Genomic DNA, 14,791 nt, shown 5'->3' on the forward strand with positions numbered 1-14,791 from the left:
CTGGGAAAGATGATAAAATACTAATGCAACATGTAATTTCATTAGTGTGAGCTGGGTCAGAGCAGAAATAAGTGTATAGCATGTCTTTGTTTCCTTTACTTTTCTCCCTTCCATCCGCTCATCTCTCCTGAAGGTGCTGACAATTGCTTCGTAGGCTCCATATGCGAGCGAGTGACTTCTATTCCAAATTTAGGATCAAGGCTGATCAGTGAGTTGTTGATAAGCTAGTTCTCATGGAAGACATCACATGCAAACATAATCTGATGTTTATCTGCACACTTTTTGGCAAGGGACACTGGATAACAATCAGCAAAGGGAACTCAGGCTGATTTTCTCCCCCCCAACAAGCTGCTCTCTCCTCCCCTCCTCTTTTGCATTGGGGTGCTAGGACCAATTATAGCACTGAGAACAACTGATTCAGCACACAAGCTGAGGGTTATATCTGTGATCCACATTCATATTTTAAAGGTCCATTTATACTGGCTCTCTGTTTCACCAAATGCTATTATCTATAATATATTAAAAATGGTGAGAGATCTCAGAATTTCAAAGATACTACACCTATAAGTGGCACTGTCAACATAAGGTTGGGTGGGGCACCGTGTAATTTTATGTCACAGCCCAAATGGTACCTGAAATGAACCTTCAAACTGAACAGAGAAAGTGGTAGGACAGAAAATGTCAATCGAAGCCGGTTTTAATCGGAAAAATCAACAACTGAATCCAATATGGCAGGCCGCAGACAGAGGAAATAATGTAAAGTAAAGTGCCCAAGGTAGATTTAAAGTTATCCACAAACTGAAATAGAGTCCTTAAGGAAAATCTCAGATGGGTGGGGGGGTGGGAACAATTAAATATTTCATTTTAAATGAAATGCTGGATGTCGGTAGCGTCATAGGCTTGAAAAAGAAAAGTCTCCAATAAGAAGCGCAGCTCCTAACAGGATGCACTCAGAATGGTGGAGGTTCCTCTCCCTCCCTCAAGCCATAAGCAAATATTTGGCCCTTCATCCCAATTTTCCTCCACGCCACCCCCCCCCCCCCCCCCCAACAAAATGAGGAAAAAGTGCCTTCAGAAAATCATGGATAGATGACTAGAAGACAGCAAGTCAAAGTAGACAGTGATTATATTAGGTGCTGAAATTGTGAAGAAGCATTGGAACTGGCAGCATTTGATTGAAACAAGCATCAGCTTTCCCCCTCCCCACCCAACTGCATTTTCCATCTACAGTACTCTCTTACTGGCTGGCTGCCTCATGACACAATCCTCATACCTCTGCTGATCTGAATTCTACTTCCTCAGCAGTACCCCCACTGGTTGATTTTTCAGGTTATTGCCCTCCAACCTCTGACCCATGTCTTACACTGAGAGGATTTCCTAGGTGGAGATGCTGTCCACTAAACGGCATCCCATCCTGTACCTCTTTCCCCACTCTCCTTTCTCTCCTCGTCCCCCTCATCCTACTCCCCTTCCCCACCTTTCACCTCCTCTCCCTTCCCCACCTTTCACCTCCTCCTCTCCCTTCACCTGCACCCTTCTCTCTACTCCACCCATGCCCCAGCTCCTACAACCTCACCCCCCCTTTCCTCCTATCTGCCTTCTCGTCCCCTTCCCTCCGACCCCACATTGGTTTGATTATTCCCCCATCCTCTTGCCTTATTTTACCTGAAAAATTGAAATTGGTCTTGATTATCTTGTGCAGTGCCACCGAAGATCAACTAATAAGCAAATAAGAGGGGCAAAGGGAGTGTTATGAGAGTAGATTAGCAGGTAACATAAAAGGGTACCCATAAGTCTTTTATAAACATAAATAGTAAAATGGTAGTCAAAGAAAGGGTGGGGCCGATTAGGGACGAAAAAGGCGATAGCCTCGTGGGGACAGAAGGCATAACTGAGGTACTAAATGAGTACTTTGCATCTGTCCTCACTAAAGAAGAGGATGCTGCTAATGTCACAGTAAAGGACGAGGTAGTAGAGAAATTAGACAGGATAAAAATAGATAAAGAGGAGATACTTAAAAGGTTGCTAGCGCTCAAAGTAGAAAAGTCACCCGGTCTGGATGGGATGCATCCTAGGTTGCTGAGGGAAGTAAGAGTGGAAATTGTGTAGGCTCTGGCCACAATCTTCCAATCCTCCTTAGATATGGGAGTGGTGCCAGAGGACTGGAGGACTGCAAATATCGGTTAATAAATGAAAGCTAGCATGGATTTGTTGAAGGCAAATCATGTTTGACTAACTTGATTGAGTTCTTTGAAGGTTGATGAGGCTAGTGTGGTTGATGTATATATGGACTTTCAAAAGGCGTTTTATAAAGTACCACATAATGGACTTGTTAGCAAAATTAAAGCCCATGGGATTAAAGGGGCAGTGGCTGCAAGGATATGTAATTGGCTAAAGGACAGAAAGTAGAGAGTAGTGGTGATCAGTTGTTTTTCAGACTGGAGGGAAGTGTGCAGTGGTGTCTCCCAGCGGTTGGTGTTGGGACCACTGCTCTTCTTGATATATATTAATGACCTGGACATAATTTCAAAGTTTGCACATGACGTGAAACTTGGAAATATAGTAAACAATGCGGAGGATAGTAACAGACTTCAGGAGGACATAGGCGGACTGGTGAAATGGGCAGACATGTGGCAGATGAAATTTAATGCAGTGACATGTGAAGTGATACATTTTGGTAGGAAGAATGAGGAGAGGCAATATAAACTAAATGGTACAATTTTAAAAGGGGTGCAGGAACAGAGAGACCCAAGGGTGTATGTTCACAAGTCTTTGAGGGTGGCAGGAAAAGTTGAGAAGGCTGTTAAAAAGGCAGACAGGATCCTTGGCTTTATAAATAGAGGCATGGAGTACAAAAGCAAGGATGTTATGCTGAACCTTTATAAAACACTGGTTAGGCCTCAGCGGGAGTATTGCAGCCAATTCTGGGCACCACACTTTAGGAAGGATGTCAGTGCCTTAGAGAAGGTGCAGAAGAGATTTACTAGAATGGTACCAGGAATGAGGGATTTCGGTTATGTGGAGAGACTGGAGAAACTGGGGCTGTTCTCCTTCGAGCAGAGAAGGTAAAGAGGGGATTTGGTAGAGGTGTTTAAGATCATGAACGGTTTTGATAGAGTAAATAAGGAGAAACTGTTTCTAGTGGCAGAAGTGTCAGTAACCAGAGGACACAGATTTAAGATAATTGGCAAAAAGAAAAGAGGCGACATGAGGAATTTTTTTTTAATGCAACGAGTTGTTATGACCTGGATTGTGCTGCCTGAAAGGGTGGTGGAAGCAGATTCAAAAGTAACTTTCAAAAGGGAATTGAATAAATACTTGAAGGAGGAAAATTTGTAGGACAATGGGGAAAGAGCAGGGCAGTGGGACTAATTGGATAGCTCTTTCAAAGAGTTAGCACAGGCATGATGGCTCGAATGGCCTCCTTTTTTGCTGAATCATTATGATTCCATGAGGTCTGCAAATGGATGTTATATTCTGGAAATGTGTTCAGTATTTTCCTGTTGATAGGCAGTTAGCAAAGGAGGGGAGGAAACCAGATTTTGTTTTTTTTGAGTGTGTCAGAAATAAAACCCAATTTTTATTATGTTCTGCACCATGTGTCTGTTAATTTCTGTCACACTGTAGTCATTGCTGTTGCTAAATATTCCATTAGAAGCTAGAATATCCCTCTTGTGCTGCTTATTCGGTCTCCTGTGCTTGTAACCTTTAATTGAGATTTCATACATCAGCATGTAATGACATACTTCACAAAGACCATATAAGCTTTCTTTATTTGTTCTTTCTTGCACAGGTGTCTAGTAGTGTGGCTGAACATCTGGCCCATTCTTTGCAAGACTGCTCCAATATCCAAGAAATCTTTCAAACACTCTACTCTCATGGCTCAGCTATCTCTGAAAGCAAGATCCGTGAATTTGAAGTGGAAACTGAAAGGCTGAACAGGTAAAACTCTCATTACAGCATTAGTTTTAAAAGGATCAGAGCAGAAAATAATCATTTTTAGTTGGGCCGTGCCAATGGCATAGCATGATGCTACATCACCTTGCTGCAGCACAAAATACTGTTTTTTTTTTCCCTACAACTTCAAACATGATGAATTCCTACATAGTGCATTCCTAAAGAAAGGGAGGAAAAAAGTGAACAGTGCGTGATTACCTCTCAGCTGGTTCAGTTTGTCGTTAGCAAAGGCTTAGGAATAGATCATCAACTTGATTGACAAAGGGGCACGTAAATGACTGACAAAATGGGGAAGGGGTGTAAGCCAAATCCTGAAATAACATCCAGGGTGCATAATTTATTATAAACTTTTTTGGTATGGGGACAATATGTTTATAGTGGTGAGAATAATAGTCTTCATCATTATAAGGCGAATATAAAATTGGATAGGTTTCTTGCTTTGTTATTTCTATCCAGTGACCCTTGCTGGAAAATGATTATCGGATGAGGATAGGATCAAGCTTAGTTGCAGTGTTGTCACGTGGAAAAGTAGGTATTTGGATGAAGCACTGGAAGACTGCTACCATCAATGGAACTTTATACTTTGGCTTTGGGGTGGAGTGGAGAAAATTTGGGGAATAAAAATGAAATGTCTTTTTTTATGATTTGGAAATTGCTTGATTTATAAATGGCCATCCCAAATTACAGTAGCTGGCCTCTTGCGCATCCCCGATTTTTAATCGCTTCACCGTTGGCGGCTGTGCCTTCAACTGCCTAGGCCCGAAGCTCTGAAATTCTCTCCCTAAACCTCTCTACCTCACTTCCTTTAAGACCTACTCCTTTGACCAAGCTCTTGGCCACCTGTCCTAATATCTCCTTATGTGGCTTGATGTAAAATTTTGTTTGATAATTACTCCTGTGAAGTGCCTTGGGACGTTCTACTACGTTAAAGGTGCTATGTAAATGCTTGTTGTCGTTTGGAAGGGATGGCTTCTCGTTCATTAATTGTTCCATAATCCTTTAACAATTTCTGTTTAAACCACCTAATTGATTCAATTCATAATAAATTTAGGTTTTGTCTTTTTCTTCTGCAGTCGAATTGAACATCTAAAATCACAGAATGACCTTTTAACTATAACGTTGGAAGAGTGCAAAAGCAATGCTGAAAGAATGAGTATGCTGGTTGGTAAATATGAGTCTAATAGCACAGCATTAAGACTTGCACTGCAGTACAGGTAAATGCAATAAATACTGAAACCAGTTTTACTAACGCAGTTAGTTTAACTAATGTATCCCATTTTAATTTTAATTGTTCACTTGAAACTGTGATTACTTCCTTCCCTTCGCACTGTAGCTCTTGTGGTGCATATTCTAAGGTAACATGCAAACAATCAGAAGGATTGCAGACTTCTGCAGTTAATACTGTCACTTTGTGGACAATATGTGGTAAATCTGAAATGTCATGTTTAATGTAGGAATTTTTAAACTATATATTCTTTTACTGCTGACTTGGTTTATCTGAATTAGGAAATATCTGGAAATTAAAGACAGTTTCAGTTGTCTCAGTCACTTGTTGGAATGCTGATTGATCCAACCATACACAAATTTAATTACATGAATAGACTACATCGTAAAATGGATGTCTCAAATAAAATGTTCATGTGTATACATCAGTCTGCATAGAACTCTTGCTCCCAAAAATGTAGTGGTCTAAAACTACTGTTAGTCTTTCTTTCCCCTACCCTGAATCTTATGACCAATATAAATACAAGCTGTTGTTGCTGTTATTCCTCAGCTGCTCTTCCATCTCATCTGTAGTGTCACCATTGTTGGTCAACATTATGTCAAGTACTAATTTATAGTTCCCTCTGTCACATGCTGATTCATAGAGCAATTCCTTATTACATCCAGACAGTACTGATTCTTTTCACTATTAGCACTACCCAGATTTTATTCAATGCTGAACGCATTCCTTACTTCCCTGTGAAATAGCTGATCAATTTTGGCTATTTGATTTTTTAAAAAATCTCGAAGTACTTTCTTCCATTTAACTATCCAGAGAAATTCAGTCTCCCTCGAGTACTTTTTGATGTTCTGCCTTTCTTGTACCCTTTATAATTTACAGTTTCAACTTGGCTCAGTGTTGGCACTCTTTCCTCTGAGTCAAAAAGTCATGGGCCCAAGTTCCACTCCTAGGGACTCGAGTGGATAATCTGGACTGACCGTTCATTGCAGTTCTAAGAAAGTGCTGAATTGTCAGAGGTGCCATCTTTCAGATGAGATATTAAACCAAGGCTCAGTCTTCCCCCTCATGGACGTAAAAGATCCCATCGCACGATTGGAAGGCGAGCAAGGGAGTTCTCCCCATATAGTGCCCAACATTTATCCCGCAACCAAGACAGATTAACTAGCCGTTTATCTCATTGCTGTTTGTGGGACTTGGCTGTGCCTCTATAACAACAGTGACTATTTCACAAGTAATTCATTGGCAGTTTGACAGCACAGAGGCAGTGGAAGGGTTGAGAGAGATGATGCAGCAGTAAAGTTGGATGTCATCAGCCTATATGTGGAAACTGACCCGATATCTTCAGATGATGTCACCAAGGGGCAGCAGGAAATGGAGCGGACCAAGGATAGATCCTTGGGGGACTTTAGAGGTAACAGCATGGGAATGGGAAGGAGGAGAGACATTGGAGGAGTCAACTGTATCAAAGGCTGTGGAGTCAAGAAGGACAAGGAGGGAAAATCCACCATGGTCACAGTCACAGAGTTTGTAATTTCTGACTTTGATTAGGGCCGTTTCAAGGCTGTGGCAGGGGAGGAAATCAGACTGGAAAGATTCAAACATGGGAGTTGTGGGAAAGATAGGCATGGATTTGAGAGGTGACAACATGTTCAAGAACTTTGGAAAGGAAAGGGAAGTTGGAGTAGAGCAGTAGTTTGCAAGGACAGGGGGGTTGAGGATAGGTTTTTTGAGGAGGTGGGGTTTAATGACTGGAGGGGGGCAGTACCTGAGGAAAGAGAACCATTTACAATATCAGCTAGCAATGGGGCCAGGAAAGCAGTTTAGTGGGAATGGGGTCAAGGGAGCAGGAGGTGAGTTCCATGGACAAAATGATCTCAGAGAGAGTAGATGGAGAAGGATGCAGGATCAGGGCTTTATTAGGGGGAAGCTTAGAGGGAGGTTTGGCTTGGTGAGTAAAAGTGGGGAGCAGCAGAGGCATCTGCACAGCTGATCTCAATCTTAGTGACAAAGAAGTCCATAAGCTCCTTACACTTGGAGTGGGCAGGAGAGAGGCGTTTAAGGAGACTGCTGGTATTGGAGGAAAGAAGTCAGGGGTTAACTTTGCTTTCCAGGATGATCCTGAAGTAGTGTGGAGTTTTGGCAGAGGAGAATGAGGCCCGATAATGCTTGATGTGATCCAGCCAGATCTAGTGATGGATGGCTAAACGAGTTGTGTGGCAGATATGCTCAAGTCTGCACCTCATGGATGTGAGGGAGTGAAGATGGGGGCCATACCAGGTGGAATGACCAGGATGGGAGAGAGTAAAGGTTTTACTGGTGATAAGGGCATCAAAGATAGAGGTAGAGACAGTGGTTGAGTAGATCAACAGCCGCAGAAGTATTGTAGTGAATAGGCAGCCAAAGGCTGGGCAGTTCTGAATTTGAAAGTGCAGCTGTAACTGACTTGCAGAAGAATTTTTCCAGGGGAAAGGTTGAAAGAAGTGGAGTTGGAAGGGTGTAGGGGAATTGAGCGGTAAGAATTACAAGGAAGTGGTTGGGAAAGGCCTGGTCTGTCATCGAGACAATGGGAGTAGTGAGGTCAAAGCAGGTTATGAATATGGATAGGAGTGTTTATATGAAGGGAGAGGTTTGAAGAGGGCAGTGGAATCAGAGGAGCAAGAGCAAAATGAGTTGAGGTAAAGATTAGAACTACCAAGGATCAGGAGTTGCTCAGTGCAGAGGCTGAGGAAGGATATCTTGGGGAGAAACTCCGGATGGAGTTGGGAGGGACTGTGACGATGAGGATTGCATAGGAGAGACAAGAGGTGTGGAACAAGGTAAGGAGCTTGAAAGAGGAAAAGGTACCAGAGGAGTAGGGGTAGAGATCAAAGTATGATTTGGTGATCAGGGTATCGCCACCACGTTGGCAGTTTGAGCAGGGCAGGTGGTGCAAAATACAGCCAGGCAGTGGAAAGGATAGCCAGGCTGGTAGGCTTCAGTAAGGGGCAAGGTGTCACCATCTGTGGAGCCTAGTTTCAGTCAAAACAATAGTCCGCAATAGGCCATTGATGGAAGGGATTTATTCGCAATGAACGGACATTTTGGAGGGAAATATGGGGAGGGGCGATGGTTGTTAATCTGGCAGAGTCCAAGGGGGCAGTTGTGAGCGGAGTGAGCAGGACGGGAGGATGGTTGGCAAGAGGGAAGAATGGGGCAGTTGGGGTTCCTCTTTGGAAAGAGACAGTGACGCTTGAGTAGAATAGGCCTGTACTCTCTGGAATTTAGAAGAATGAGAGGTGATCTCATTGAAACATACAAGATTCTGAGGGGGCTTGACAGGGTAGATGCTGAGGGGTTGTTTCCCCTGCGTGGAGAGTCAAGAACAAGGGGGCATAGTTGCAGGATAAGGAGCCGGCCATTTAAGACTGAGATGGGGAGGAATTTCTTCAGAGGGTTGTGAATCTTTGGAATTCTCTACCCCAGAGGACTGTGGATGCTAAGTCGTTGAATATGTTCAAGGCTGAGATAGATTGATTTTTGGACTCCAGCGGAATCAAGGGATATGGGGATTGGGCAGGAAAGTGGAGTTGAGGTTGAAGATCAGCCATGATCTGATTGAATGGTGGAGCAGGCTCGAGGGGCCATATGGCCTACTCCTGCTCCTATTTCTTATGAGTGCCTTGATGAGCCCTTGGAAAATGCTGAGAGGGGCACAGAGGGTAGTTGTGGGTTTTTCAAGGGGGATTTTAGTCTGGGATAGTGGCAGGCGAATACGAAGGCAGAGGAGTAGTGATGGGATGTGGTGGGGATTGGGGAGAGAAGTACCCGAGAGGGGGGGGATGAAAGATTTCATGACTGGGTGACAGGAAGAGGGGGATACAGGAAAGAAGAGGAGGAGGAACCAAGAGGGAAAAAAAAGGAAGGTAGAAATAATGGGCTTAGGTCCAGAGTGGGAGCCAAAATGTGTACATGAATGGACACAGATGAGAAGAGAAGTCTGGGTTGTAAACGTAGGACATGGAGAAGACTAAATGAAAGTTAATGTCTGAGGTCCAATGGTGGGATGAAGTTGATTTTTGGACAGGGTGGAATCAGCTTGGAGCACTGACCTACTAAAGTTTGGATTTGGAGATAGTTGTGGAGAGGGAGTGAATCCAGGAAACGTTTGAGCAGCAGAGTATCGGAGGCCATAATACTGGAGGTTGTGCAGTAAAAACAAAGGTGAAGAAGGAGTGTAGAATCCACTATGAACCAATAAAGTTTGAATTAGGGGTCCAGTAGAGATGGGTAGTGGCCTCAGATATTATCAGTGTGCACCAGTGGATACAGTAAACCAGCAGAAGAGCCAGGAGAGGGAGGAAGGTATATCCACAGATGAATGCAGATGACATTGCTAGTCTAAGGAGCAGCGGTAGGGATGTGATGAGTGCACAAGATAAAGACAGCAGTAGGAGCTTGAGCAACCAGCCCAACTCTGTCCAGTAAAGGGTGATGGAGGAGTTCTGAAGGATGAGTGAAGTTAGCGGCCACAGAAAGTAGCAAGAAAGCAGAATTCAAAGCAGCCAGCTTAGCGTAGAGTAAAAAAAATTCCCAGCGGAGGAGCAGATAACTGTGCCCATAGAAACAGACCAGGTACTGGAATACCAGCAGTCCAACAGAGAAAACAGTCTCAGTAGAAAGTGACAACAAAGATGGAGGGCGAAGCCAAGCCCAGTGGCCTGTGGAAAAATGGACATCAGCCCAGGAGAAGACGAATTTCTGTCCAATACCGAATACAGCAACAGAGTACAGCTGAGAAGACAGTGCATTGAAAGCCAACAGTGCACCACCTATCTGATGTTCTTTAATCTTTTTCACCTGTACCAACCTTAATCTCCCATCTTTCTATTTAAATACTTGTATCCTTCTGACAGTACCGTAGTCCCTCTTTTAAAGGATGTGGATGCATTTTAGGACTGATAGCAACTGGAGATGAGGGAGCCAACTTTCATTTGGAAACTTGGTTTGATTTGAACTGAATGAGCTTGGCATCAAATCAGAGGCACCAAAATTACTATTGATCAGTGGAAGTGTGGCTTAGCTCCAAGTTCCCACTTCCAATTTAGGTTTCTTAGAAAAGAGGGAATCCTGCCATTTCACCTGAGATCTGAATACAAATAGATCAAACAAACCAAAATTGAATTGGCTCAGAGACTTAATAATAGTTATAGAATTTATTATAACAGTTTATCACTGAAGAAGCTGAATGCTACATTTATGCTAACAATTATGTTGATCACATCAATATACTTTATATTATGCATACTATGTTATCATGGCAAACATGCACAGATCTTCTTTCTCCAAACAAGAAATGGTATGCTAAACACACTCATGAAGACCGTTCCTGTTTTAATTGTAAATAAATGTTTATGTTGCAGGATGTTACTCATTTACACAATATAATGCTAATACAATTTTCACTTATGAAGTTTGATTGCTCACATTTATACTTATTGTGTTTGTATCCACAGTGAACAGTGCATAGAAGCCTATGAGTTACTGCTGGCCCTGGCTGAGAGTGAACAAGGACTCATTCTGGGCCAATTCAGAGCTGCAGGTGTTGGATCTGTTGGTGGGTACTGACAAAGGGTTCATATATTCTATTATATCTATCTTTCCATCAACATATGGTACATTAAAAGTTGTGCATGTAGTGCACACTTCCTGTAAATGTTAACTTTTCTTCATCACAATTTTTCAGTCACATTTTTATTTATATCAAAACTATATGTTAACATTAGAGTCACACATACGTATTTTAACCAACATATCAACACTGATTGTCACACTTCTGTAAGATATCTTTCAGGCTTCCTGACACTAGGTGGCACTACTGTCCCGCTTGGTTGCAAGTCTGCCATTCATTTTGTTTTTATAACTTGCTCCCCGACCAGATTTTCAGGGTCTGCGCACTCCTCTGCCTGATTTGGGGCAGCCAGGTAACACTTGCTGCGTACTGGACTGAATAGATTCCAATTTGGCCCATTGCCTACGTGCTTCCTTCCCCCGGACCAGTTTTCCATCCCTGGTGGTGGTAGTGTTCAGGCGTTAAGCCTACCACCTTAGTCTTTGCACCCCAACATCGCAACCTCTGACCCTTCAACCCCTGACTCCAATCCTTCACCATTTACCCCCACCCCTCCTTGGCCATCAAACAACATGTCTGATGGGTTCTCCCTTTGTGCTGCATTTCCAACACTGAGCTAACAAATGGCAGGGCAGTGAAATGGAATGCACGATTCGGATCATGGGCAATAAGGGAGACTAGGAAACATACTATGCCTCTCATGGAAGTCAAGGGGGGCTGATCCAGGATGTGCAAGATATACAAGGTAAGTGACTGAATGCAGTTTTAACTGTCTAACTGCTTTACAACATGAAAATACCGTTTCATTACTAGTAAATCGGATCAGGAAAAGCTCTGTCCTTTGCTACATCCAGTTGCGAATGATGGTGGACAACCAAGCAAATAACAAAAGGAGACTCCATGGACACCCCCATCCTCAACCATGGATCCCAACGTGTGAATGCAAGAGACAAGACTGAAGTGTTTGCAAGTGTCTTCAGCCAAAAATTCTTACCCTGCCTCCCCAGGTTCCTACCATCATAGATGCTAATATCCAGCTAGTTCAATTTATTCCAAGTGATGTTAAGAAGCAGCTGAGTGCTTTGGGCACAATAAAGGCTTTGAACCCTGACAACATCTAGGCTGTACTGCTGAAGACCTACGTACCAGAGCTAGCCCTCCCCTAGCCAAGCTGTTCCAGTACAGCTATGACACTGGGATCTTATTTGACAATCTGGACAATTCCCGAGCTATGTCTTATCCACAAAATCTAACCTGACCAATTACTGCCTCATCAGTGAAGTGATGGATGGAGTCATCAGTGATGCCATTAAGCGACACCCACTCACCAATAACCTGCTCAGTTTGAAATCCACCTAAAACCATTCAGCTCCAGACCTCCACAGCCTTGATCCAGACACGGATGTAAGAGCTGAATGCCAAGAGAGGCGAGAACAGTTGACATCAGGGCAGCGTTCAGCCGAATATGGAATCAAGGAGCCCACCGAAGTTGACCTTCACGGACGTCAATGGAAAAACCCTTCAGTGGCTGGAGTTGTACTTGATACAAATGAGGATGTTGTGGTTGTCAGAAGCCAGTCATTGTGGTCCCATGATATCACTGGAGGAGTTCTTCAAGGAGGCGTTCTTGACCCAACTATCTTCAGCTGCTTCATCAATGTGCTTTCCTCCATGATAAGGTCAGGAGTGTAGTTGTTTGCTACAATTCCACAGTGTTCACCTCTTCACAATTATTTCGATAATAAAGCAGCCCATGCCAGCCTTCATCAGACCTAGATAACATCCAGGCTTGGGCTAAGTGGCAGGTAACTTTCATGCCACATAATTGGCAGGTAATGACTAAGTGGGATAGGAATTCAGGCCGCATATTCTGGTGTTGAATGTGGAATGCCTGTCTGGGGAGGGGGGTGGAATCTAATGGGTCTGAAATGGTAGGAGGGAGAGAGAAAGAGCAAAGGGCAGGCAGGCGTAGGCTGTTGGAGTGGATGGTGATGGATGGGATGGAAAGAATGTTTGTGGCAGGAGATGGTGGATGAGCGAGTAAAGGTGAAGAGTATGATCGAAAGGCAAAAGATGAAGCACAGGAAGCAATGGGTGGGAGGAGGGAGTTGGAGCCTTCAATTTCTCTTCTATCTTGCTATCATTCAAAAAACCATTGCTGGGTCTTATTGGGAAGCAGCTTTTGAAGTGATGGGGTTAGATTCCCTAAAGAGACTGGGAAAGTTACTGTTATTTAAATTGGAAATGTGTAAACAATAGGGAGTCTCGGGGCAACCCTTTAGGGAATTCTGGCCCAACCGTCAAAAGTTGGTTCCTGGTCAAGGCCAGGAATGGGCGTTTGAAATGTGGTATTGGGGCTAGAGGTTGAAAATGTGGCTGCAGGCATAGTGGAACATGGGACAGGTGAAAGTGGGGCTCAGTCAGTATGACTGAAGAGAGCAGGGTTGAGACAAGAGCCCATGGGAAGGGTTATTAAAAATTTGTGAAATAGGATGTAGTGATCATGTGGATAGGAGATGCACACCAAACATGAGTTTCAATATACTAATTGATCTTCTGTAACATTGGGGAGTTAAGACTAATAGTCTTCAGATGAAGTGGGGTTAGAAGATTGGGGTAATTAGACCAGGGCCCACTGACATAATTCAGTCCCCATTGGAAAGTCGTACATTCTGTCCCTATTTTTATATAATAGTTTGGTATTATTTATAGTTAAAAAGCAAAATTGACAGCCATTTGGGAAGCCAAGACACAGAATTCATTGGAGCATAGAAGTTACTTCTGCAGTGCAGGCTGCGGAAATGGGAGATGAAAAATTGAGGTGATACATTGCCATCATGGATGGTGGTTATAATTATACGGTGACAAGTTCACATAGACTGTTACAAACATATGGAAATTTTGGACAGGAAAAGACCAAATGGTCCATCTAGCCTGTCCCATACAGTCGTGATTCCTTATGCATCACGATTAAGACACTCCCTAGCCACCAGGAACCATGGGGTTGCTATTTCCTCTGGTGGGAGAATCCAGAACAAGGGAGCACAATCTTAAATTTAGAGCTAGGCCATTCAGGAGTGAAATCAGGAAGCACTTTTTCACACACAGGGTAATGGAATTCTGGAACACTCTCCTCCAAAAGGATGTGAATGATGGCTCAATTGAAATGTTTAAGACTGAGATCGATAGATTTTTGTTCGGTAAGGGTATCAAAGGCAAGAGACAGATCATCCATGATCTAATAGAATGGCAGAACAGGCTCAAGGGGCTGAATGGTTGACTCGTGTTCCTATGCAATCTCCTGGGAGAAGCAAAAAATCAGATATAAACCCAAGACCAATTAGGGGGAAAAAAAATCAGGAAAATTCCTCTCCACACTCTCTAAGTGATTGAAACTAGTCCAGGAGACCGTATTGACCATGACATGTTAGTTGGTAGCTACCACTTGTATGATGTGACCTCTGTCCCAGCTAGGAACTGGTCCAGCTCTCTTTTGAAGGTATGCAGTGAATCAGCACTCACCACACAAGCTGGCAGCTTGCTCCATAGGAAAATTACTCCCTGGGAAAAGAACTGCCTAACATCTAACCTATTTCTGCTCTTGTGTAATTTATAAGCGTGACCCCTGATCCTCCCCAATCTATCTAATTGAAATAATTTGTCAATGTGAACGCAGTCTACTCTTCTTCCTTATAAATGCGGATATACCAATTTATAATGCCAAAAAATTGACAGGAAATGCATGTAGGTGTAAAATTTTTAATATATTTGCTATTCCGTGGCGTTGCTTGTGAAGTGAAGACGGAGTATTGTCTTCAGGTGATGCCGGGTTATAATTGTAGGGTATAATTGGAGAAGGTCTAAGCAGGACTGGGACACTGGAGGCCAGAAAAGCTGGAAAGAGAGAGAGGATTGGCAAGGTAGAGGAGAGAGGGAGGAAGATAAGGACAAGGGGTGAAGGAGGGGCAGGGGAAAGCAAGAACAAGGGGACGAAAGAAAAG

General features: G+C 43.3%; 1 protein-coding gene across 3 annotated transcripts in view; it reads left to right on the forward strand.

Annotated features, from left to right (window-relative positions):
* mcc (MCC regulator of WNT signaling pathway) overlaps positions 1 to 14,791 on the forward strand; it is a 257,268-nt gene that overhangs the window by 177,836 nt on the left and 64,641 nt on the right. For all 3 annotated transcript variants that reach the window (XM_067982962.1, XM_067982963.1, XM_067982964.1), the window contains 3 exons: positions 3,794 to 3,942; positions 5,031 to 5,171; positions 10,675 to 10,775. In XM_067982962.1, coding sequence (XP_067839063.1) covers positions 3,794 to 3,942; positions 5,031 to 5,171; positions 10,675 to 10,775 — 391 coding nt within the window. The remainder of the gene's footprint in view (positions 1 to 3,793; positions 3,943 to 5,030; positions 5,172 to 10,674; positions 10,776 to 14,791) is intronic.

This window comes from Heptranchias perlo, chromosome 4 (assembly GCF_035084215.1).
Source record: "Heptranchias perlo isolate sHepPer1 chromosome 4, sHepPer1.hap1, whole genome shotgun sequence".
In the NCBI taxonomy this organism is placed as follows: domain Eukaryota; kingdom Metazoa; phylum Chordata; class Chondrichthyes; order Hexanchiformes; family Hexanchidae; genus Heptranchias; species Heptranchias perlo.